Genomic DNA, 26,927 nt, shown 5'->3' with positions numbered 1-26,927 from the left:
TTCGCGTAACTGAATGTCCATTTGTTAGTCTGATTATACACTGTCGCTATTTAAAATTCGCCCCTATATTTTTCACAACACACAATTAGCACTTCGTTACTTGTTTTCTTTTTTTTTTTCCTAAGAGTAAACGGAAAAAAAAGACGCCGTGTCATCGGCTTAGTCGATATAAAGCAAAACACCTTAATATGCCCAATTTTACCTCTTCTTATAGGATCGGCTACCTTACTCATTAATTTATTACATATTATTTCCAATAATGCTGAACAGGTATCGCCGTTATATTTTAATTGTATTCATAAGCATGTTACTACTATTATGACCGACCAAATCGTAACAAATCGCGCGGCGTGCGTTTTTAACGATAACTTTACGCTATTCAAGTTCCGTTACAGCTGTCTTGACTCGTAATGTTACACGGCCCCCCAGACTGTGATGTCTTGAAGAGGGTTCTAGACAGAACAGGCTTATTTTTTTTCGTGTACTGTGACAGGAGAGGGTATTTGTTTCGGCGAATACACTCACTCTCAGATTCACTCAACAAGTCAGTACATACATTCTACAATATTTAAGTTGAGTTAATGGGCCTAGACAAAATGCCCTTAACTAAATTCCACATTTGTTTATAAGTTGTCTTAGAAACACTTCGCACTAATCACTTCATATTCACACCACATTTTTTTTCTTGGATGAAGCCCTCAGTTCTTCAACCGACTGTGCAAGGCAGGGATCACAGCCGGGTTCAACGATTGGCATCCTAGGCCAAAACCCTTTTCAGGCCACTTGTTTAACCAGAGAGGATTTGGTCCTTTTCTTTTCCTCTTAATTCCACTTTTAAATCATCCATCCTCGCTGTTCGGTGACAGGATAAATCGTATTTCAGCGTCGTCATTGTTGCTGATACCAAGAAGGTATCTCATGGAAATTGTTGGTACATTCTTTAATTTTCTTTGTAAGTTAGTATAAGTACGTATTTATCCATTGGTGCTTTTATTTAGTCCACTGAGTGTAGTCTTGGTATCATTCAGTGTTTCTTGAATCTATATTTTGCTCGTTATTGATAATACTTCTTCAGGTCTATGTGAGGGAACAAGCCTTTAATTACATCAGTATCACAATCTGCCAGGAGGTAGCTCCCTTCATGAGGCATTTTCATTATTTTATATGGACCTGTATATAAATATTGCCATTTCTTATTCAGTCTTTTCCTGGTTGATGCTTTTGGGTGATTTCTCAATAAAATTTCTTCCCCTACATCATATGTGACTACTTTCTTCACATTTTTATCAAAACGGGTTTTTCTCAATTGTGCTTGATGCTTCAGGTTTTCGTAGACCTTCTTCACCATATCTTCTTTCTTGGTAATCTTTTGTTCTATCGCAGGTAATTTCTTCATCCATTCTGGCACAATACTTTCACCAAATACTATTTGGTTAGGTGAATAACCTGTCAATAAGTGTGGTAAGTCATTATACACTTTCTCAAATTCATAAATCCAATCGATCCATTTATAATGTTGTTTGGGTATGTACGTCCGTAAAAATTGGTTCAACTCTCGGAAGATTCTTTCAACCGGATTTCCACAAGGGTAAAATCTTGAGATGTAAATGCGCTGGATTCCTTGTTCTTTCATAGTGTCTCTCCATACTTTGCTTGTATAATAAGCAGCGTTGTCTGTCAAGATCATTATACGTTTGCCAAGCTCAGTTATATAGTTGTTGATAAATTTGTGTAACATGGGTCGAACGTGGAGATTTTTCAAAGGATATAATTTCACATATTTTGAAAAGAGATCATAGAAAGCCAATACATATTTGAACTGTCCACGTGTCATGGGACATGGCCCACAGACATCACATGACACCAACATTAAAGTTTGTTGTGGGATGATAGGATGTAATTCTATCTTCCGACAATAGTTTATGGATTTCGCCTTCTGACATATTTTGCACTTCTTCATAATATTTGTAGCTATACGTCCCAAATTTGGATGATAGCAGTATTGTGCTATTTTGGCTGTACATTTAGCGGAACCAAAATGACCCCAATTCAAGTGAGTGTACCATAATAGTGATTCTAAATATTTATTTGGAATACAAACTTTCCAAACATCTTCTTCATCCTTCCTCCGATACAATATTCCGGATTTTAATTGATACTGTTCTTGAGAGTGACTTAGCGTTTTGCTTTCAACAGCATGCCTAATGGCTTTCCACAACTTATCATCTTCTTGCAGTTGTGGAAGACTTCGAGATAGCTGTGAAATCTGCCTCTCACAATATTGCCTTGATAAATTCATGACTTTAAAGTCAATAGTCCATTCTTCACACTCGTCGTCATTCTTTCTTTTCGGTAGTCTTGAAAGAGCATTGGCTATGATGTTGTCTTTCCCTCTGATGTATTTGAGCGTAATATCATAGTCTTGCAGTAGCAAGGCCCACCGGGTTAAACGTGAATGGAACATCCTTCCTGTTAAAAGATGAAGCTTTGTGGTCGCAGAATACAATCATCTTCTTTCCATATACAAAATAGCGAAACTTTCTAAGGGACCAGATCACAGCCAGTACTTCCAATTCAGTAGTACAATATGCACGTTCACAGCTAGAGAGTGTTCTGCTGGCAAACCCAATTATCTTGATGGTAGTGATATCTTCTGGATTGTCCATCTGGAAAAGAGTGGCACCCAATCCTGTTTCAGAAGCATCCACAGCAATATAAAAATCTTGATCAAGTCTCGGATGATGTAACAGTGGAGCATTAGTCAAAGCATTGTGGATGTTATCAAAAGCTGACGTGCATTCGGAATTCCACTCCCACATGATATTTTTTCTTAACAGCCGTAACAAACAGTCTTGGCTTCCTAACTGATTGGGTAAAAATCGTCGAAGAAATGAGACTAAGCCGATAAATGACTTTAATTCCATTCTATTCTTTGGATAAGCACATCTGTTAATCGCATCCATCTTTCTAGGATTTGGTTTTATCCCTTCAGGAGTGATTATATGTCCAAGAAATTTCAATTGGTTATGAGCAAACTTGGATTTTCTCAAATTTACAGTAACTCCGTATTCCAAAAATTTCGCAAAAACTCTTCTTAATAAGTCCAAATGTTCCTCCCAAGTTTCAGAAGCAATTAGCAAATCATCCACATATAAAGTAACTTCATTCAAAAGGTCTCTGCCCAGTACCGTATCTAATGCCGATATGAAAACACCACCACTTATTTTCAACCCAAGTGGCATGACAGTAAACTGGTAACTTCGGCCCAGAAAAACGAATGCAGTATATTTTCTAGATTCTTTCGATATTCTAGTTTGCCAATATGAACTACGCATATCCAAAGGGGTTAAGAAGCGGGCACCATAAAACTTTCGTACTAACTCTTCTAGGTTCTCCGGTCGCGTTTGTGCAGGTATAATGATCTTATCGATCTCTCTGGCATCCAACACCAATCTGATGTCACCATTGGGTTTAATTACCGCCACAAGAGGGTTACAATATTGAGAATCTGAGGGCTCAATAATACCCCATTCTAACATTTTATTGATTTCCTTTCTGACTACTTCTTTCTTTGTCCATGGGATAGAATAGGAAGTACGACAAAAGGGTTTATGTGCATACGTCTTTATATGGAATTCAAAGTCTTTTATTATACCCGGACGTTTACTAAAAATCGACTGATATGCTTCCAACAAGTAGTGCAGTTCATCCCTTTGGATAACAGATAAATATTCTGATTCTAACACCTTTTCCTGCAATGACATTTTATCCATCATTTCTTCAGAACATTCAATAAAGCATATATCATACACATTTTCATCATCAATACTGACATATTTTACCATTAGATTCATACACAATTGATTTGGAATTACTCGGCACTTTCTCAGGGTGGTTGTCAAAACATTACCATTGGAATTAAATATACATTCACCTTTCTCTAAATTAATGATTGCACCGGTCTCACATAAAAAATCCAAACCCCAGATACATGGTACTGTCATTTTAGGAACAACCAGGAATGTACTTTCTATTTGAGCCCCCTGTATTGTAAAGTCAACACGTACCTGTTTCATAACTTTTTGCATTTTTGCGCTGAACGCGGCAGACACGGTACATCCTGTGATAGGAAAAGTGGGCATTTTTACCCCTCGGCTTATCTGTTTTAAACAGTCCAACGTCATGACACTAATAGTTGCTCCAGTATCAATTAATATTTCAACATCAACATTATTTATACTTGTTGTAATTATTGCCTGTAAAATTTGTCCGCATTTATTAGTAACTTCAGGTTTTTCTTCAATTAACTCATTCCTTATATCCTGATCATTATTGTACCTTAATACTCTCACTTCAAGTTAATGCCTGCCTTCCTTCTCCTTTCCAGTCATCCTAGGAAGGCATTTGGTGACTGGTGTTAGTTTAATCTATCTCGTTGAGTCATCGGTGGGGGTTCATGAACTTCCACAATCCGTACAGTATGATCCGAGTTATGGTATTCACCCCGTCGCACATTGGAGGCTCCTTCGCCCATTGGTATAACTCCTTGTGCTGGATGAGGACTCGAGGCATTTGTTCCATCCTGCTGATGAACATTATGCTTCGAATTATCTTCCCAAGGTCGAATGCAATTGGGTTCATCACTTGGGTACCTGTTACTCTTATTAATATCACTACTATGCACATTCGCGTCACCATATCGAGGTTTACCTCTAGCACAGTAAGTATCTCTTCTATATTTATTATAATCATTGTTTTTATTGCAACTATAGGATGAAGATTGTCCATGCTCCTGTGATGCGGGTTTGACCTGGTTTTCGGCATTATTATTATCATACGTTAAATTATTATTATAATTATTCGTATTACTATGAGTGTGAGTCGACATTTGATTACTACTCATTTGTCTTGCGTCTTCCATATTCAAATCTATAGAGTCAATCACTGACAAGAATTGTTCTACATCGTGGTCAGGAACATTTATTAACTTTTCACGTATATTTATGGGCAACCTTCCCTTCAAAATTCTGATCACTTCCTTGTGAGAAATTGGATCACTCCAATAACGTGTCTTATTTATGTACTTTTCAAAATATTGCCTTAAAGTACTCCTTTTACTGTTAAAATACTCAGGTTGGTAACCCTCTTTTCTTAATTTCTCTTGTTCACTCGACGACCAGTATTTAGCCAAAAAAAGTTGTTCAAACTCAGCGCAAGTATGGCAACTTTCACTTACTTCAGCGGCCCATGATGCGGCTTCTCCGGTAATTTTGGATACTATAAATTGAAGTCGGTCGTGTTCTGACCAGCTATGCGGAAATATTCTTTTGAAATTATTGATCAAGATTTTCGGAAGCAGGTTGTTCTTTTCAGTGGAGAATGTTGGGAATTGTCTACTTTTAAAAATGCTGTTCTCCACCTTTAAAGAAGACAAATATCCTCGCTGACCAAAAGAATCATCATCTTTACCAACCGAATCATCAACTTCCCAATGCCAATTTTCACCACAATTGTACTTTGTATTATCACATGTTCGGTTGTTTTTCGACCTATTCTCCGAACGTTCGTCCTCTGTCAACAAATTTTGTCATGACTTTCGTTCTAACTCCGCCAATTTATGATTGGTTTCCTTTTGCCATTTAGGTAACTCATCAACTATTTTCTCTTTTATTTTCTGAATTTCGCTAGTGAAGAGCTTAATTAATTCATCATTTCTACTTAGGTGCTCATTGATATTTTCATTTGGCTGGGATCCAATAGTAGTCTTAACCTTGTCTACAATTACATTTCCTTTTATTTCTATCCATTCAGTTAGATCTTCATCAAGTCTTTTAGTTTGATCTACTAAATACTTGTCAATCCCTTTACGAGCATCAGACTCAAACTCGACTATTTGTTTCGAAAGCTCTTCTATCTGTGCGCTAGCATTGAAACAGCTGCTTTCACACTTAACCATCCTATTGGACAGGCCATCATAACTCTTCGAAACTACCTCATATTTCTTTTCTACGTCATGAAGTTTTCCCATTAAATTATTATATTGCCTTTCTAAGGTGTTGGAAAACTCTACATCTAGTTCTCCAAATTTCGCATTTAATTGAGTCTCCCAGTCCGCCTTTAATTCTTTCTTAGTATTTTCCAGTTTATAATCAAAGGTGTTCAGTTTGCTTTCCAAAGAATCCATTTTAACTTCTAATGAACCAAATTTGGCCTCAAATTTTTCATTTAACTTTTGATTGTCCTCTTTTAATTGCTTATTATCTTTTTCTAGTGAACCAAGTCTTCCATTCATTACACCCATTTGAGTATTTATTGATACCAGCATATCAAACATTTTTTGATTAATATTTCCATTTTGAGGATCAACTTGCTGATCTACTTCCGAAACCTCAAGATCTTTATGTTCTCCCACGCTGCTTACCTTACTTATCATTGTATTTGAATCTCCTAACGGCTCTAAATCAATAACTGTATTATTATCTGTACATGTCTCCTGTCCCACATTGAGCTCATGGGATGCATCATCCCTATCCTCTTCACTTTCCTCTCTCTCTCTACTCATTACTCTACTCAACTGCACATTATCATGTATTCTTTTCGTTCGTTTTGACATGATTATTCACTACCAAGACATACACTTATTTTCACTATGTATTTATATATATTTATCTACCGAAATCACAAGTCTCAACTTCCTTTTTTTTTAATAATTATACAGTTATTTTAATCATACCTGGTAGTATCGCTCACTTTTAGCGATTATTGAAGAATACCTCTTTCATTGGACAGACTCACTGGCTGCTACAATATTTTCCAACTCTAGGGTTCGTGAATCCGGATGACACTCGACTCGATGCAGCAATCCTCCTCGATCGAGCCGCACGTTGTGGCGCCACTTCTACCGTATCTTCCTTCGCCGTCGGCGTTGTCGTGGTTACCGTGAGACACCGTTATACCAAGAGGAAAGGCGCGTCGATCTTAGAGCATGAGATATGATGAACTTAAGCCATTGACAACACACAACGGTCACGGTAGCACCTGATTCCAGAATAGCTGCAGTAGTTAAGATCTACGAACTATCCCCCGTTGATCGGTCCCCAAAACTTAACTCGTAACGAGATCCCTTCAAAGCAAATTGTCATAACGATCGTCTATAAAGGCTTTGTACAACGAGAATAAATGTTACGGTTTATGGAATAATAACAGATACGACCAAACTGTCTTGTCTCTTCTGCTTTATTTAACATAACTTCATTCACAGTTTCATTTCGCATTCACCACTCATTCACCGAAACCCTTTGATGAACAGTTTTGGTTGCTTAACACCAACAGTCAATGATAATGATACAGCTTTTCTCCTTTTTATAAACTGAAGCCCGCTCTCCATGATATAATAAAAAAATCCGGTCTCAATACCGCGTCCCTCGTGAGATGCGAATAGATTTATCCCGGAATTGACCGCCCTGTAGGTGTACTCAATTTAATGACCACATTTCACTGTCCGCTATTTTGCGTAACTGAATGTCCATTTGTTAGTCTGATTATACACTGTCGCTATTTAAAATTCGCCCCTATATTTTTCACAACACACAATTAGCACTTCGTTACTTGTTTCCTTTTTTTTCTAAGAGTAAACGGAAAAAAAAGACGCCGTGTCATCGGCTTAGTCGATATAAAGCAAAACACCTTAATATGCCCAATTTTACCTCTTCTTATAGGATCGGCTACCTTACTCATTAATTTATTACATATTATTTCCAATAACGCTAAACAGGTATCGCCGTTATATTTTAATTGTATTCAAAAGCATGTTACTACTATTATGACCGACCAAATCTTAACAAATCGCGTGGCGTGCGTTTTTAACAATAACTTTACGCTATTCAAGTTCCTTTACAGCTGTCTTGACTCGAAATGTTACATGTCGGGTATTATAAGGATGGCGCTTCCATAATGTGCATGTTGTGTTTCAACAATCAGTTTCATTCCAGGAACAGAAGGACGTCTCTGCTGGATATCCCTATATATTTCTTGAACACACAAAATATCACAGTGCTTAGTGTGGCACATGTCTTGCAAGAGTTGTTGCTTGCATTGAGGTATTCCCTCAATATTCACAGATATTATAGTCAACATTGGTCCAAAAACGAGCGTTGATTTGATATCTCTAATACTTCTGGTGTGAAACGATTAGCCACCAGGTCATTCTGAGCTGAACTCTGACATTGCCCAGGGTACACCTGATTGCAGTTCATGTCTCTGTATTTATCATAAAACATTGCAATCTTCAGGGAGGCTCCTTTCATGTACCCCATTATTAGATGATGCCTTAACTCTGAAGAGATAATTATTTGTAGTAATTCAAATACTTAAGAAATGTCCCATAGCATGGTTTATGGCAATATTTGTTGAAAATCGACTAACCTGAGTATAATTAAATAGACTTAACTAATGGAAACACCACAGGGGGATACTGGTGTATCTCAATCTGTTCTTTATGAGACAATGTATGAATTGCATAGATCACTCTCATGTGCTGTAACCAAAGCTATGAAACTGCGTCAATGTGCAACTGCTTAGTTCCATCTTATACAAATTTATGGGTATAAATGTATGAGTGACTCACATCTGCAGTCCTATGTGGCACATTAGTTAACTTACCCTTAGTAAACATAGCTACATTAAACTTAAACCATAAAAAAAATCTAATAGCAGGAATACTTACACACAGAATCCAAATAAGTAGCATGAATCTGCAAACTATTTTCACAATTTTATATTTTAGTGAGAAGTAGCTTTTTTAGCTTTAAATGAAATCTGTATCATCTTCCAACAAACTCAACCCGCTCACGTAATTTCAAGCAAAAAGTACTGAAATTCTGCTTACAGAATATTTAGAATCATACTTTGATTTATGATTCAGTTTGGAATCAAGTGAACACTAACAGTATTTGACAGATGTCTAACAATACATGTTTTAAAAAGAACCATTTTGGACAGAAGTGCAAGGCAACAATAATCGTGTCTAAATGATTTTCCTAAGAATTTTTGGTTGACAAATGCCACCCATATTAGCTTTAAGTGCAATGGTGATAATCTGAAGGTATTCATTACAGCCTTTACGGCATTTGCCAGATATATTTCAGCAGAAAACATCTAAAAGTGGTCAGGAACATCATATGATGATAGCAGTAATAACCAGTTACTTATAATGACATTTGTTTTGGTCTTATTATATAAATAGCACATTACAACAATTAATGGCACTTTATTTTGACAAAGTACTGTTGTCAATGTTGTTCTTTCCTTCTATTATTTGAAATCCCATTTTAATACATCACTGTGGGATACTTTAATTTCCATTCAGAAGCTTCAGAATCATCACAACCTTATTTTCAGTGATGAGACTTAAAATAGAAGAGTTACAATCCAGAATTTAAGCTTCATGTGAGTATAGCATTGTAAGTTTGTGAACTCAAGGCTCTGATCTTACTTGAATAATAATGGTAACGATTTTTGTCTCAGCAAGCGTTACTGAGAGAACAAAATATTTTTCTGTCATGATTGAAGTAGACCATTAACAAAGAGCATAGTACCAAATATGCAATCAAGTAGCTCGACAATAGTGTAACAACATTACTATAAGGAGAATGACAGAATTTCAAATCCATGCAATTTCATGCCAAGTCACAACCAAAATTTCTTATCGAGTGTGTATGAGAATAGGATCCCACTAACTATAAATAGATCAGCATTCCCTAAATATTTAAAAACCACTGCAGTATTACAGCCCCTATAGCAGCACACTATTATCCTGCAAGAACTATCATGCCAGATACATTCTCATTTCAGTAAAAAGCCACACAGCTGAAAGTGTCGCAAAACTCAAAAATGCCTATCACTTAATAACTGTTTCAAGTTGTTAAAAGTATAACAAAACTTAATAAACAAAATACCTTACACCAAAAAGAAATTGGTAGGAAATCGAAAAAACTGACAAACAAACAAACATTATATATCAAACCAAGCATTAGTGAAAATTTCTGAAAACCTCACATTTACTCAGAGAAATTATGGAAAATACACACTATGAAATCATGTTTAAAGCAGATGAAAGGCAACTAAAATAATCAAATTAAAACAAAGCAATTAGAAAGAAAGCACATTTAATAAATTAACTTATTACAATAAAAATTATGCATTTGGATTAAATTCATATTCTAGTAACCACACTGAGTTCTTTCAAGTGTCCTTGTTTTTATACAAACAATTGGAATTATTATCTGACACTACATGATGACAGTTTTCCCACTGATGTTTGTACAGTAGTTACATGATATTTAAAAATAGAGAAATAATTAAAAGATTTGAGGCATAAAATTAATCTTTGTTAACTCAGAATTATGTACAGAGCTCTGAAATAAAAATATTTTTCACATGAAATGTGTCACTTAAACTGACAATAGTGCATTCGCATAAAATTTAACAAAGCATGAAAATTTGAATTACTACACAAAAGACCCTTCTGTGTCAAGATACACTGTTGATCCAAATGATTATGCCCACTTCCCTAGGAGGAGTGTGTCCTACCCAGTGGCACAGTGTTTATGTCACACAGTAATGAAACTATAACCAGACATGAATGGGTAATCATTCTATTTACGGTATGTGTAAAAAAAGTGGCATAAATAATCTGGCCAAAGAGCAGATGGTTTTGCCTGGTGCCTGGGTAAGTGCATCTCACAAACAGCGAATCTGGTTGACTGCTCAGACGCTTCTATCATGAGTCTCTATGGAACATCGTTGTCAGATGGTGAAACCACAAATTGACAAAAGGTTGTAGGATGCCCATGCATTATCTAGAACAAGGAGATCAGAACCTAGCTGCTCTGTACAGTGGGATAGATGACAATCTGTGTAGACAGGAGAAAATGCTTGACCAGGCTGAAGAGTTTCAAGCTATTCAGCAGACACTGTTCAACATGAGGCCCCAAGATATACAACCACTTTGTACTCCCATGTTGATCTAACAACATTGGCGGTTACAATATCAATAGAAATGGGATAATTGAGATTGGACTGCATACCTATAAAGATGTGTCACACGTTGTGAAAAGTAACATTTCTTGTGGACCAGGTCAATGGTCATGCCCAGACATCCCATCATCCAGATGAACAATTGTTCAATACATGCACCACACAACAGGTGGAGGAACGTGGAGGCAATGTCATGCTATGGGGGATATTCATATGAGGTGCCAAGAAATAGCTGGTCATAATTGAAAGCACGATGACATGTGGAGACCATTAACATTATTGCAACATCTGCATCACTTAATGCTTCATGTATTTCCTGAGAGTGACATCATCTTACAGCAGGATAACTGTCCAAATCACAAGGTCAGAATCACACTGCAATGGTTTGAGTAGCATGAGCACTCACACTGTTGTCTTTCCGGCCAAGCTTGTCTCATATCAGATCATGATGAAACGAATGTGGGATGCTAATGCACACGAACTACACTGCAACAAACCGATAGCCTACAATTAATGGGAACTGTGTGAGATGTATGTACACATGAACTCCAATTTACTGCTGGAAAACAAAGAATTAATGACTCCATACCGTACAGAATTACTGTTGTATTGCAGTCTGAAGGTGAATCACAACACTACTACACAGATTATAATTTTTGCCTTATCTTTGCATACTTGCCACTGTCAGCTATTTCCTAATGTAGAGCTAGCATAGAAAGTTCACACGTGTGCAGATTATTGATCACACAAATAGCATTACCATTAAGGAGGCTTACCTCAGTAACATGTTTGCATAATCATGACATTTTTTATATTTCTCCATTGTTGAGTTGAATAGCCTGAGTGATAGGTATGTAATAAAAATATTTGTCGCCGCCTGGGTAGTGCATACAGCTTCATGAACATTGAAATGGCAGTTTCTTTGAAATATTTAGTAACATACTGGTACATTCTCTTGAATATGGGGATCTGCCTACTGCATGGAACTTCTACTCATGAGTAAAAGATCTCTCTCAATGCATCAATTTGTGGTAGCCAGATAATTAGAGCATGGAGCATTTACAACAAAAAATTGCAATTCTGTACTTCATAAGTTGTATTTTGCATGCAAGTATCACATTTGTACAGGATCATTCCTGCGTGTATTAATTTAGCCTTCAGATGACCCAGTTATGAAAACGATTTGGCACAAACATGGAATCTGTGTGGTCTCTGTTCAGTGTGTACTATTGTTCCTTGCGACTGCTCCATTAAGGAAACTATTTACCTTAAACACTGCATTTATAAGGTCTCTTTCCCGTATGTATTAATTCATGTACCTTCAGAGCGCCAGACTGAGTAAAAGATTTTGCACAAACAGTACATCTGTAAGGTCTCGTACCAGTGTGTATTAAAATATGCTTCTTCATATTGCTCGACGTAGCAAACAATTTTCCACAAACATCACATTCGTGGGGCCTCTTTCCAGTGTGTATTAATTCATGTACCTTGAGATTATCCGACCGAGCAAACGATTTTCCACAAACACCGCATTCGTGTGGTCTCTTACCAGTGTGTATTAGTTCGTGTGCCTTGAGATTGCCCGAAATAATGAACGATTTTCCACAAACACCGCATTCGTGGGGCCTCTTCCCTGTGTGTATTAATTCGTGTACCTTGAGTTTGCTCAACCGAGTAAACGATTTTCCACAAACACCGCATTCATGGGGTCTCTTTCCAGTGTGTATTAACACATGATTCTTGAGATGGCACGACTGAATAAACGATTTTCCACAAACATCGCATTCGTGGGGTCTCTCTACTTTGTGTATTAATTCATGAACCTTGAGATTGCCGGACTGAGTAAAAGATTTTCCACAAACGTTACATCTGAAAGGTCTCGTACGAGTGTGTATTAAAATGTGCTTCTTCATATGGCTCGACGTAGTAAACGATTTTCCACAAACATCACATTCGTGGGGTCTCTTTCCTGTGTGTATTAATTCATGTACCTTGAGATTGCCAGACTGAGTAAACGATTTTCCACAAACAGTGCATTTGTAGGGTCTCTTACCAGTGTGTATTAATGAATGCCTCTTGAGAGTGCCCGACTCAGTAAACGATTTTCCACAAACATCGCATTCGTGGGGTCTCTTTGCTGAGTGTATTAAGCTATGTCTCTTAAGATTACTTAACAGAGTAAACAATTTACCACAAACATCACATTTGTGATTTCTCTTTGCATTTAGCACAGTGTGGACATTAGCATTATCACTTGTACATAAAATTCCATAGTCATGAAATCTTTCGAGTTTCTCTGCAGCTTTTGTAACATTACCTGTATTATGTATGTCATTAAAGGACTTCTTTACAGTTTTCTTGGTTTCCTTGGATGAAGATTTCTCAGTCTGTTCCACAATTCCTTCTCCTACACACTCCAAGGAGATATTGTTTTCATGGTCATCACTGCATTCAGGTTTCTCACTGTTGGCAGCAGATAATGCTTGGTCACCCTCACTCATTCTCAAATGTTCTTTCAGGCAGTCATCAGTGGGAAATACCTCACCACATGACTTACACACATATGCAGGTGCCTGCACACCATCAATGTGGATGAAGATATGCATTATGAGTCTGTATTTTGAAGCGAAGCCCTGTAGGCAGAAACTACAGATAAACTTATGGAATTCCTTTTCCCTGATGCTGCAACTTAATCTCGTGCCACATAAGCTGTCTTCTTGCGAAGTCCGTATTTTCGTATAGTTATAAGACATACTGAAATCTGTTGACTTCTCTGCATCTATCTCCAGCTTGTCAATGACTACTCCTTGATGTAATGTTTCTTGATATGAAATGTCGCAGCTGTCACCAGCACTTTGAATTAAACTGAGGAAGGAGGAAAGAGGTGTGAAATGTTGATTTACATCATACAAAAAAACAGTATTTCACAATCCACAAAATCAGGTACTATAAACAGAAAGTTAAAAATGTATGGGCTTCACATATAACTTATTCAGTAAATGTAAGTGATTTAAAATCCTAATGACATTCGGCCAGAACGATAGAATTTTGTACAGTCCATTCTACCAAAGTCTTGAGAGCAAGTAATGCCAGTAGGTGCATGGTCTACCTGTGTGATATTTGGGTCCAACAATTCCACCTGCAGCTACCCCGTTCCATCACAATGGAAATGGACATCTTTGAGCTTCCCAATGAGGTAATTTGAGTGTGGATATGGCTGTGGGTGCATAGGAGCATGCACATATTATTCTATCCTGATTGCTGCTTCTGATTGTCTTGCTTTTGATGGATTTATGGTTTCAAGTAACCAATGACAGTAAGAAATTAGTTTGCTTTCGTCGAAAACTGAAATTCTGCTGCAGAAGATGGCTATGCAAAGAAACATATTAAGAAATTTTTCTGACTTGAGTTCGCTCATAGAGGCCTAGCCTTACATGCTCTGAACAAAATGATCATGATCTCAATTGTGCTACAGATTGTTGATCACTGTTTTCTTGGGTATACTGCAGATCACATAGTTGTGGTAAGGTTAGGACACGAGTTTAAATTCAAGGACAAAACCTGTCATCTGCCACAGTTTAGTCATAGGTCACTTAAAATCAGCTGTGTTTGTGTGTTGCCTATAACCGGGCAGTAGCTGATAGTGGATGTAGCAACACTGCAGTGGCAAGTGACACATCAGCTATCAAGTAGTTTTAATCAGACTACAGTAAAAGTTTTTTCTTTGTGATTAATAAAAATCTTTGCAGTTAATTACTACATTGCACAGAACAGTTATACGCTCTGTCATTAACGCCATACAGCAGAAATCTTTCTTGAAGAGAAACTCACAGTAAAATAGGCTTCTGCCTAGTATCTCCAGACACTAAGTTATTGTAGAATATTATATCCCACTGACTACAGTAATGTATGCTGAATTTAAAATGATCACATCTTTTGTGTATGCCCTATGTAGGTATATTCCTTATACAGTTGCTTCCACATAGGACAGATTGTAAGAGTAGATATCTGGTGTCCCTTAAAGTGGCTGGAAACACCTCCCACTTTCAAAGCTTACAGATGGCATAGATGGCAGGCACTGACTTTCCCCAAACACTCCTATGAACACATGAACACACATACAAATAGTACACAGCCACAATTACACGTTTCCAACATATTATCGGATTAGGGAAAGCCATTCGCATTCTCAGCATGGAGCAATATCCTTCACATGTGCGCTAGATGTGAGTGCACAGTTTCTTGGATTCTACAGACCAGGTATGCCACATGCTGATCGAACTTTTTGTTGTAATTTGGCTTACAGTTGGTGAGGGTGACATTACAGTAATTATTGTGCAATGTATCATTTTCCCTTGGGTTCAGTAGAAGAGGCAAGATTGCTTTCTCACATAAAGCTGAAGTTTTCCTACTAGTTCAGCTGTTATGTTGCACTACTTGAAAATAAAAAGTAATATCTAGGTTTCTTGTGAGATTACATCCACACTGTCTGATCTATCTCCTTTTCTCCCCTCTGGTGTTCAGATTTGTTCCTGCCTGATACAGCAGTTTTATGGGCTATCACAACAATAATGAATCCTCCTCGTTGCTACTCATATTTCTGTTGAGCCAGCTGATGAAAGAAATTATATAGACAGCTGTTCTGGGCTAAATATTCACTGTAGATGAACAGTATTTGAACTATCACCAAGCTTGGCAGGAGGTGAATACTGTGAGTTGACACTTGCTTCCACAACAGGACAAGTGCTCCAACAGTGTGGTGAATCTACCTTGCAATAATCATGGTCTGGCAAGATGTAAGCAATTTTTGAATATCATTAGATGGTAAAACAATCCTCTGTTTGGTCTAAGTGGTACTCACCTAAATGACCTTTTGACATGCCCATGTGTGTGGGTTAAAATTATAATGAAGCAGGCTTAGAGATAAGTTGTGAGAAAATAAATAACGATGCTGAAATAAATTCTAGCACTTTTATTCAGAAGAGATAGCTTATCTCACAACCCACCACAAGATGCTGGCAAAACACATGCGTATTACTGACAATAATATCTCCTACAAATGAAATGATTTGTATATTTTAGGACAATATTAGCAATGCTTCTTGCAAAGAGGATCTTGGCAAGTCAAAACAAAATCTACTGTTATTGTTGAATAACTGCCCTAAGAATTCATACAGCTAGTGTCTGATCTCAGCCCTCACTTATGCCTCACACACAGCAAATAACAGGTTGTCCATCCACCAATCCTTACACCCCCCCCCCCCCACCACCGTGTCAACCAGTCAGATACTGTGCCCTGACAGCATGTGAGTACTGGAACATTTATGAAGCGACTCACGTGAAATACAGTGATCTTCTACAACTAAAAAGTTTCATTTACTCTACATGTGCTATCAAACCATGAATGTTCCATTGCAGTATAGGAGTAATTAAACCAATGATAAGCTTTTGTGTTATTACTACATGGCATTAGGGAGATGACAATTTGAGAGTTTTTGCTGTGGAATTTGGTGGTTCCACCACAAAAGCATCAAAGTTTGCATCAGGGGCTGAGTCTACATGTGATTCATGGGATAGGGTGTATGTAGCTGATGCTCTGAAAGTATCAAGTCTCATTATTTTGACAGTTATTGTTTCCTGTATGTTTTTTCTCCAATGAGTGTGGTGGTGGCTTTAGATTTCAAATATTTTCTACCTTGTTCTGTTGGGATAGTGTAGAACATCAAGTAACACCCCTATCAGTTGCCGCAACCCCCAAGCCACCATCAAATGTGTTCTTGAAGACTTTGCTAGTGGACGTTCCAACACTGAATATACCAAGATGCCTCATTGGAACAACCTTCCCATACAAAAGTGAATGACACAGCAAATTGCAATGCTTATGTTCCTGATACATATGCAGCTTTCTGCTATTTTTCATGGAGTTCTTGTCCTTTAAATGACACAGTGAAATCCCACAACAAAGCTTGTGATATTTGTGACTTACGGCATCATGTCAAGGCTCGTTACATGAGCAGTTACACATGATAACCCTGATGAACTTGAGTTTAATATTATATTTATTAACTGCAGCTTACCATTTTAGTTATTGTTGACTCAGTTCCATAGGCAAGACAGATAAAATGGCAAAACTATCCACAATTGTACAGGCACATATAATTACCAGCTGTGTCAATTATGAAGAAATTAAAAGAATGTGTCAGCTTGTATCTTGATAGAATTTTGAACTGGTGTAAGCATTGCCAACTAACTTCAAACATTAGGATTAAAATAGTGTATTTCACAAAAATGAAAAACACAGTGTCCTATCGCTACTCTCATAAATTCGTGAGTGTAGCTATATGTGGAGATACCAATGGAATCAACACATTGGTTCAGTTGTAGGTACAGCAGTCAGTCCATTGCTATGATACCAAAGAATCCATTGCTAGGATACCACAGAAATCCAATCATGCTATAAAGGTGATGCTTTCAAAACAACTGTGTGACTCGCCTCAAAACATTGCTGAAGGGTGTGTGATGCATATTAAATAGGTCTAACCATAGATATTAATGCTTTACTTCACAGTGCTTTTCAAGGAACAGATGTATATCTAGACATAGCAGCCACTCTCATCTTTGAGCATTTACTTGGTGAAAAATGGTAAATGTTTACCATGGATATACACAATAAATGCAGAATTAAATTATTTCCTAAAAATGATTTTGCAACCTCATGAGCCCAGGCTTCCTATACAACAGGTCAAGTGGATACTACAGTTCCAACATCAGAAAAGCATAGCCACAATTTGTGATGAGAACATATTGTGCCAGGAACAAAGACCTTTACTGAACACAAAGGAAGATATGATAGTGAACTACAGACAGTATACCAGAATATTTCACTATGCACAGTTTCTTGTCTTTCGAAGTAGGTAGAGCTCTCTCTACCTTGCGGAAGATAATTAAGTCCAGGGAGTTATTTGTCTCTTGCTCTTACTTCTATTCGGTATTATGGTTTTTTAGGGAATAAGATTACTAGGAAAATTATTAACACAAAGTTTAATTCTCCATCCACACTGTGTGCATTGTATACCTATTGACAACATTTGCCCTGTAATTTCACTCTAATTCTGTGATGACAGTACTTTCCTCCTATGATTTGAACACAACTGATCAATATTCATTTAATGTGATGGCCAGATAGATCACTATCAGTTTTGCTCCCAAATCAGCCAAGTTTTCAGTGTGTGCATTAAGTTCTTTTGGGGAATTTTACTGTGTTACATTTCCCAAATGCAGACATTGGCGATTCTAGGTGTCCTTGGTTAGTAGCTTCTCTCAAGTCTCAAAAGACGACTCACCAATTAAGTCTTCATGGTCCTACTAAAGCTGCCTACAGTTGCTTTATGAAATTTAAGATCATGATGGTGGCCTGTAAACTGTCAATACAACAAGCTTATGTTTCCCAATTCACATTGCTGAAACAGTATTCAAAGACCTGTTCACCCCAACATTCATTAATCTGAAGGGGCTGAAACTTGACTAGTTTTTGGAAATATAACACTCACCCTTTCCTCTTACTTGTTCTACATGGCAGGACATTAGCTTGTACCCATCACATTGAATTTCTATGACTTCCATGTCACATTCAATTAGAATAGTTAGCACTATACAGCTGCTGAAACTTCACCTGCACTTTTGTTTATTTTTTGTATAAAAGAAGTACACTCTTAAGGAAAAGATACACAAACCAGCTGTTTTATAGAATGTGTTACTAACTCTACTGGTTTTTAATATTTTTACTTAATGATAATGAACAATAATGTACATGTCAAACATCATGCTTAACATGAAATCACTTAAGGTCAACATTTCATTAACACTAGCAAAATATTGGTACGGGCAGTGATGTACATGGTATTATACGTTTTACTGGTTAAAAAATTTCAGTCGGCATGAATTGCAAACAGTTTTCTAGTCTGTTGCATCATTACATTTTTCATTAGACCTGAACTGTCAATGTTTTATCCTAATGTTTCTCTAGCTGACCTTTGTGCATAAAATTGCTCAACAATCACCATCAACAAGGAAAAAAATTATAACACTAACAGTGTGAAAAACTAGATTCCATCACCAAGTGCCATTCCATGTTGAGATGTGCTTTTACATTCTTTAAATAGGGCCAGCATTAGTAACATTGAGTTCCAAGCAGTAAAAGGGTTGTCATGCAATAGGAAGCACACAGCATAGATCAGCAAGTGAAACTAAAAATTCTGCAGGAAGCAGACCATGGTGTATTGAAAAACAGCACAATTGGCAGAAAGCTTAGACTCAGCAAATCTACATTATCTGCACTTCTTAAATGAAGAGTTCTTAATTCTGCTGCACTGGGTTCCAGGTGCAAATCAAAGTGACTTCACAGAGTTATGTATGAAGATGCAGAACTTTTATAGTGGTTCAGCTGTATGTGCACTTCCAATGTATCTGAGTGGAACTGTAGTCAACAACAAATGAGACTGCAGAAAATTTATACATTCAAAACAGACTTCAGTTGTTATTCTTGTTGCCTGTGTAAGTTCCAAAAGAGGCCTAATTTCATGCTGAGTGATCGGCAATGAAATGAATGAAATTGATGAAGGAGCAACCATCGGTCGCATGAATTTGACCAAGTGAGAGAAAAGATTGCTGTATCTTCTGCCAGCAATGCGGACACAGCTACGATTTCTGTACAACTTCTGCCAAGTCAAACCCACAAAATAAAAGGGGACATGTGGCATGGAGGGGCCAGCAGTAAACAACGTTTAACTGCTGTACTTGTCTGTAATTCATATGACATAGATAAACAACAATCTTGGGTCATCAGTAAATCTGAGAAATTGATATGTTTCAAGAACATGTAATTAATGCTTTACTTTGCACCTACTCTCACTATTGGGAAGCTTGGATTGACAGTTAATAATAAATGGTTTCTTTTGCTTTAATATTAACTAATGTAAATGTTCACTTTTACTTAAAATACATTAAGTTGCCTTCTGCCTTTGAATCAAGGGATTACTGCTGCTATGAAGACATTGTATCGCAAGCCACTTGCACAATCTGTATTGCTCAAAACTAGATGGAAACAACAATTTGGGTAGCATTGGATGCAAAAGAAGCTGGGAATCGGTTCTATCAGTTTCCTCATAACACTTACAGAAGTGTTTTAGCAATGCCTGGAACAGCAATATCACTTTGCCTGACAATGGAATATTTTGCAACACATTTCAAATACTGAACCTGATGTACAAACATTTCTGTCTGAGGTGCAAAATACATCACAAGAATGTGAGGAGGACAAGACCATTCTGCCTACCCACCATGAAGTGTTAAATGCCTTTGACAGTTTAGAAAGTTTTGCTTCAACATCTGACCTGATCATTCATTTTACAGAAGTTTTTACAGCTGGCCATGATGTTAGCAAGCATTTTAGTTTCTTTCTGACAGCACAACATACTAGATTTTTACTATTAGAATATTATTGAAGTGTAATTTTTTCAAGTTGCAGTACAGTATTTAATGCATTTTCATTTTTGCCGTTTGTGTTGTTATTGCAAACCAATGTTATAAATAGGACTGATGTATGGTGTTATATTGCAAAGCTACTTTTTAATCTTCTGCAATAACAGAATAGTAGATATAGTAGTGTTTTCTCTGATAACATGCATAATATTGCTCTAGTCTGTATATACTATATATGTTAAATATATAGAAGAAATAGAACTCCAAAAATAGAACTTTTTAAAAATAACTTCTGTATTTTGGTCCCCAAGGGTTATTGATTGTTTTCCTTTCACATGGAGTAAGTAAAAATTTATACTGCTCAAAAAAATTCTGCAGTGAATAATAAAAACGTACCTTAAACTATCAGATGCATTTCTTAATGAAGCTGCCACCTGAAACATTACAAAGAATTACTGGAGATTTAAAATTGATGAAACAGTAAACAAATAAAATTGTGTTACCACCCACTAACAGCTGATTGTTCCAAACAATACTTGGAAATAATATTATCAAATGGTGTGTGTGTGTGTGTGTGTGTGTGTGTGTGTGTGTGTGTGTGTGTGTGTGTGAGGTTTATGGGCGCTAAACAGCGTGGTCATCAGCGCCCAAACGCATAAGAAACAGGAACACATGCAGTGAAGGGACTAAGACGAACAGCGAACAAGGAGAATGGCTAAAAGACAGAGACCTGACGCAGTTCCAAATCCTCACATACAGAGGCAAAACAAGAGGAGAAGGAACACACTAAAAAGGAAGGGAAACAAGGAAAAGAGAACAGAAACCGAAGGGAAACAAGGAGGTAATCGTGACTGGCATACCTCTTAACTAAAATCTGGGTGAGCCAGTCACCCAGCAGCACATTAAAAGCCTCTCCCTAAAATCCGAGGCAACAAATTGGACAGGACACAAAACCGTAAGACCTTAACTACAGTCGTTACGTCATCTTGTAAAATAGAGGGCAAATCCGGTGGCAAGGAAACCACCGCCCTCTGGTCACAGAATAAAGGACAGTCAAGTAAAATGTGGCGGACAGTAATCTGGACGCCACAAGCACTGCAGATTGGAGGGTCCTCCTGCCGGAGTAAAAAACCATGTGTTAAGGGACTGTGCCCCATGCGGAGGTGAGTGAGGAGAACCTCATCCCGACTGCATGACTGGTAGGATGTACGCCATGGCCGCGTGGTGGCCTTGACCAGACGCAGCTTATTTTCACCGACTGCCAGCCACTCCTCTTCCCACTGATGCAGAACACGAAAACGCAGGAGGGAGGTAACAGCATGGAGGGGGACGGCACATGCAACAACGTGAGGGAGGGAACATGCATCTTTGGCAGCCACGTCCGCCAGTTCGTTTCCCCCAATACCCACATGCCCCGGCACCCAGCAGAAGGAAACCACCTTCCCCTGCCGTTGCAGGTGGAGTAGGGCATCATGGATGTTCTGGACGACCGTATCCGCTGGGTACAAGTGTTGCATGGTCTGAAGGGCACTCAGGGAGTCAGAACAGATGAGGAACTTAAGACCGGGAACACATCTCATCTGCTCCAATGCCCACAAGATTGGAGACAATTCGGCATCAAAGATGGTAAACGCCGCAGGAAGCCGTAACTTGAAGACTCGATCAGGGAAAACAACAGCAGAACAAACACAGTCCCCTGTATAGAGCCATCCGTAAATACTGGTACATGGTCGGGATGCTGGTTTAAAATATCATAAAATAAGGAGGTAAAAACAAACACAGGAGTGCAGCTCCTCCGGTACTCCGACAAGTCTATAAGGACGATGGGCCTCTGGAGCAACCAGGGAGGCAGGCGAGTAAAACCTTGTTGTTGGGGGGCCACACGCTCCACACCAAGGGACTCGAGCAAATGCTTGGCACGAATCCCAAATGGTCTCATTGCCCTGGGACGACTGGAAAAGAGAGGTTCCCCAGGCAGTCAGGCAACAGTAGGGTAAGCAGGGGAGGTAGGACAGGCAAGGAATTGACAAACCCGTCGCACCATGAAGAGTTTCCGCCGGATGGCAAGCGGCAGTTCCGCTGCCTCAGCACATAGGCTGGGGATGGGACTGGTACGGAAGGCACCAGTGGCCAGCCTGATACCCTCATGGTGTACTGCGTCAAGAATCTTCAGATACGAAGACCTTGCTGACCCATACACGGTGCAACCATAGTCAAGACGCGATCGGACGAAAGCCCTATAAAACTGCAGCAGACGCGCCCAATCTGCTCCCCAGGACCGATGGCTCAGACACTTCAAAATATTCAGTGCCTTCAGGGCCCGCACCTTGAGGTCTTTAAGGTGAGGCAACCACGACAACTTGGAATCAAAAGTGAGGCCCAGGAATCGCACAGTGTCGCTAAAAGGAAGAACGGTGTCCCTCAGACGCAATTCAGGGGAGGTAAAAAGACATCAAGAACGATTAAAATGAACACACACACATTTGTCTGCAGAAAAGGTAATACCCGTCTTCGCAGTCCATGCCTCTAATCGCTGTATCGTAAGCTGCAACTGCTGACTAGCAGTGGCAAGACTGGAGAAAGAACAGAAAACAGCAAAATCGTCCACAAACAAAGAGCATTGGGCAGGACTCCGGATAGTGGACGTGATACTGTTAATGGCGACGGCAAAGAGGGTGACACTTAAAACGCTTCCCTGAGGAACACATATGAATCAGACAGCACATTACCAACCCTATATCGAAAGAGGCGGTGGGAAAGAAAGGACCGAATGAAGATGGGGAGACGGCCACGAAAGCCCCACTCATGGAGTTGATTGAGGATATGGCGGTGCCAAGTAGTGTCATACGCCTTATGAATGTCAAAGAATACACCTAGACAATGCTGGTTACGCAGAAAGGCCTGCTGGATGGCTGCCTCAAGCAAGGTCAAGTTATCTATAGCTGAACGACACCTCTGAAAGCCACACTGAGAGGGGCTAAGGAGCTGCCTGGTCGAGCAGCCAAACCAGGCAACGGTTGACCATGTGTTCCAACGTCTTCCCGACACAGCTCGTCAAAGCAATACTCCGATAACTACTGGGATGCGTTCGGTCCTTCCCCGGTTTGAGGAGGGGAATCAAAATCGCCTCCCGCCACGAGTCAGGGTATGTGCTGGATAACCATATCACATTAAAACAATTCAGGAGAACTTCCTTGGAAGGCAGTAACAAGTGCTGCAGCATGCTGTACCAGATTTGATCATGACCAGGCGCAGTATCATCAGCCACAGACAGCGCCGAATCCAGTTCCCACATTGTGAAGGGGCAGTTGTAGGGCTCAGAATTTTGAGACCGGAAGTCCAAGTGACCCCTATTGATGGCAGTGCGGTAGCGGCAGAAATTTGGATCACAGTTAATAGCGGCAGTAGATGCCGCAAAATGCATGGCCAGTGTCTGGGCAATGTCTCTCAGCGCCGTGAGAAGACTTCCCTGATGCAGCAATGCTGTGACAGGTAGTTGGCTGCCTTTCCCGGAAATCCTCCTGATGGCTTCCCAGAAGCAGTACAGAAATGAGTGGGAGCACCAGAGTTGAGGATGCACAGTTCTTCAGACATCATGAGGCTTTCCAGAATGCGACTCCTGGGGCAAGTAGTTGAAAAGCCCCATAAGACATTGTTGTTGTTGTTGTTGTTGTTGTGGTCTTCAGTCCTGAGACTGGTTTGATGCAGCTCTCCATGCTACTCTATCCTGTGCAAGCTTTTTCATCTCCCAGTACCTACTGCAACCTACATCCTTCTGAATCTGCTTAGTGTATTCATCTCTTGGTCTCCCTCTACGATTTTTACCCTCCACGCTGCCCTCCAATACTAAATTGGTGATCCCTTGATGCCTCAGAACATGTCCTACCAACCGATCCCTTCTTCTGGTCAAGTTGTGCCACAAACTTCTCTTCTCCCCAATCCTATTCAATACTTCCTCATTAGTTATGTGATCTACCCATCTAATCTTCAGCATTCTTCTGTAGCACCACATTTCGAAAGCTTTTATTCTCTTCTTGTCCAAACTATTTATCGTCCATGTTTCACTTCCATACATGGCTACACTCCATACGAATACTTTCAGAAATGACTTCCTGACACTTAAATCTATACTCGACGTTAACAAATTTCTCTTCTTCAGAAACGCTTTCCTTGCCATTGCCAGCCTACATTTTATATCGTCTCTACTTCGACCATCATCAGTTATTTTGCTCCCCAAATAGCAAAACTCCTTTACTACTTTAAGTGTCTCATTTCCTAATCTAATTCCCTCAGCATCACCTGACTTAAGACATTATGAGCATTGAAGTCTCCCAGAGGAAGAAATGGGTGGGGGAGTTCGCTAATAAGGTCTGCGAGAGCCTCAAGAGTCTATCGCATCCTGAGGTGGTAAGTAAAGTGAACATACTGTGAGCCTCCGACCCACAAGAAGGTCAACTGCAACTGCTTGCAAGTCTAACGAGAGGGAGCTCAGATGAGGGGTACATGTCACGGACAAAAACCGCAACACCACCCTTTGCCCTTTCCCCTGTCAGATCATCTTTCCAATAGACGGTCTAGCCCCGTAAAGAAGGAGCATCAGTGGCCTGAAAATGTGTCTCTTGGAGACATAAGCACAAAGGGCACTCTCGTACAAGGAGTTGTAATTCGGCTACATGTGTCCTGAACCCATTCAGGTTCCACTGTAATATGGGAGCCAGTGATCAGGGGGGCTGAACTCTCACCCTGCCTCTGTGCTTTGGAGGAGAGCCCGTACTGGCCGGAGATTTATTCCTGGGGCGAGAAGATCGCCCCCGGTCGATGTCAATGTCCATCAACTCCGATGACGACGCACGGGAGATGTCAGTGCGATGGCCTCGTCATCGAACCGACCCTGACTAGTCTCCTCAGGTGGCAAAACCTTCAGCTTCGGCATCTTTGTCTTGGGGGGCTTAGAATGCAGAGCCTTGTCAACAGGTGGAGCATTACTCGCCTGGGCAGAAGGTCCCATATGGGGAGAGGGAGGAAGTACCCCAATGTCAGCAACCACAGCCTTGTCCGACGTTGCAGGGAGAGCCGCAGGTTGCAAAACAACCACAGCAGCACAATTGCACTGGCAAATGCAGGTATTAGTGCTATCACTAGCAACCTCCGTTTGCGTAACAACAGTGGTCAGTTGTACCGGTTTTTTCAGAGCGGAAGCAAAAGATGTAGTGAACACAGGAGGTTGCATGGCCTTAAAGAGCTTCTTGGCCTCACCATAGGGGATGCGCTTAGATGTTTTAATCTCCTGTATCTTCCGTTCGTCGAGATAGATGGGGTAGACCCGGCTCCTGACAGGGTGACGCCCAGAGCAATTCACGCACTTCACAGGCGATGAACAATCAGCTCCTTCATGGGCAGGCTGACCACATTTACCACAAGTGGCTATCCCATTGCACCCCAACGTAGTATGGCCAAAGCGCTGACATGTAAAACAGCACATTGGGTTGGGGAAATATGGCCTTACTGGCAAACGTAAGAACCCCACTTTAACATGCTCTGGGAGTCGTGGGCAACTGAACGTGAGAATAAACGAGTTGGATTTGACTAGGTCCCCATCGACTCGTTTCATAATATGCTGCACGCCAACAATACCTTCATCAGCCCATTCAGATTTTAACTCGTCTGTGGGGATATCCACCAAGTCCCTACATGTCACAACACCCTTACTGTAGTTCAGAGTGGAGTGGAGCTCGGTCTCGATAGCGTACTCACCGAGACAGGTTGCTTTCTGAAGAGAACCGACTTGACGGGAACTAGATGTCTCAACTAACAGAGTCCCATTGTGCAGTCGCTTCACAGATTTAAGTGTTCCTGCAATTCCCTCAAGACCCTTGTGGATGTAAAAGGGAGAAACCCTCTCAAAGCTACCCTCCGTCGTTTGATAATCAAAAACACATTCTGATTATCAGCATGTGCTCTGTTACGACAGTCTGATAAATCTCTATCAACACTAGGCGCTGGAGGACTCGCAGCACGAAGTCGCTTCTTCGATGGGGTGTGTTTTCCTACCAGTGGCCCACCCAAGCCACTGGTAGGGGGAAATGTAGAGGTCGAAGGGTCCATTGCGGTCCCACGAGCATCTAGGGAACTAAAGGTCTGCTCAGACAGAGCCCCGCGTGCCTGAGTAAGCCTTATACAACTGGGGTGTGGCAGGTGCCCCAGAGGTTGCCCGCTTGCGACTGTTCCACCTCAACAGCCATGCATCTCATAGGCGCGGAGCACACCGGAAGATTGAGGGGTTTTTATAGAGGTTGGCCTTCCTCGCAATCCAGGCGGTCAAGCCAAGATTACCATTCCCCGCAGCACACAACATTCCACCGCCGCGCCATACAGTGGTCGCTGAAGCATGTCCGGGGGTTACGGTGACA

At 39.9% G+C, this 26,927-nt stretch overlaps 1 protein-coding gene across 5 annotated transcripts in view; it reads right to left on the bottom strand.

Annotated features, from left to right (window-relative positions):
• Positions 1-10,226: 10,226 nt before the first annotated feature.
• The window catches only part of LOC124720001 (zinc finger protein OZF-like), a 57,453-nt gene continuing 40,752 nt past the window's right edge, over positions 10,227-26,927 (bottom strand). For 4 of the 5 annotated variants that reach the window (XM_047245232.1, XM_047245234.1, XM_047245233.1 and 1 more), the window contains 2 exons: positions 20,914-20,951; positions 10,227-13,902 (listed from right to left, as the gene is read on the bottom strand). In XM_047245232.1, the coding sequence (XP_047101188.1) occupies positions 12,306-13,902; positions 20,914-20,951 (1,635 nt within the window). In that variant the 3' untranslated portion in view covers positions 10,227-12,305. The remainder of the gene's footprint in view (positions 13,903-20,913; positions 20,952-26,927) is intronic. The other variant, XM_047245236.1, reaches the window with a different exon arrangement.

The sequence above is a fragment of the Schistocerca piceifrons genome, chromosome 11, assembly GCF_021461385.2.
Source record: "Schistocerca piceifrons isolate TAMUIC-IGC-003096 chromosome 11, iqSchPice1.1, whole genome shotgun sequence".
NCBI lineage: Eukaryota > Metazoa > Arthropoda > Insecta > Orthoptera > Acrididae > Schistocerca > Schistocerca piceifrons.
The sequence above is the reverse complement of the archived record's forward strand: the minus strand, read 5'-3'. Positions and strand labels throughout refer to the sequence as shown.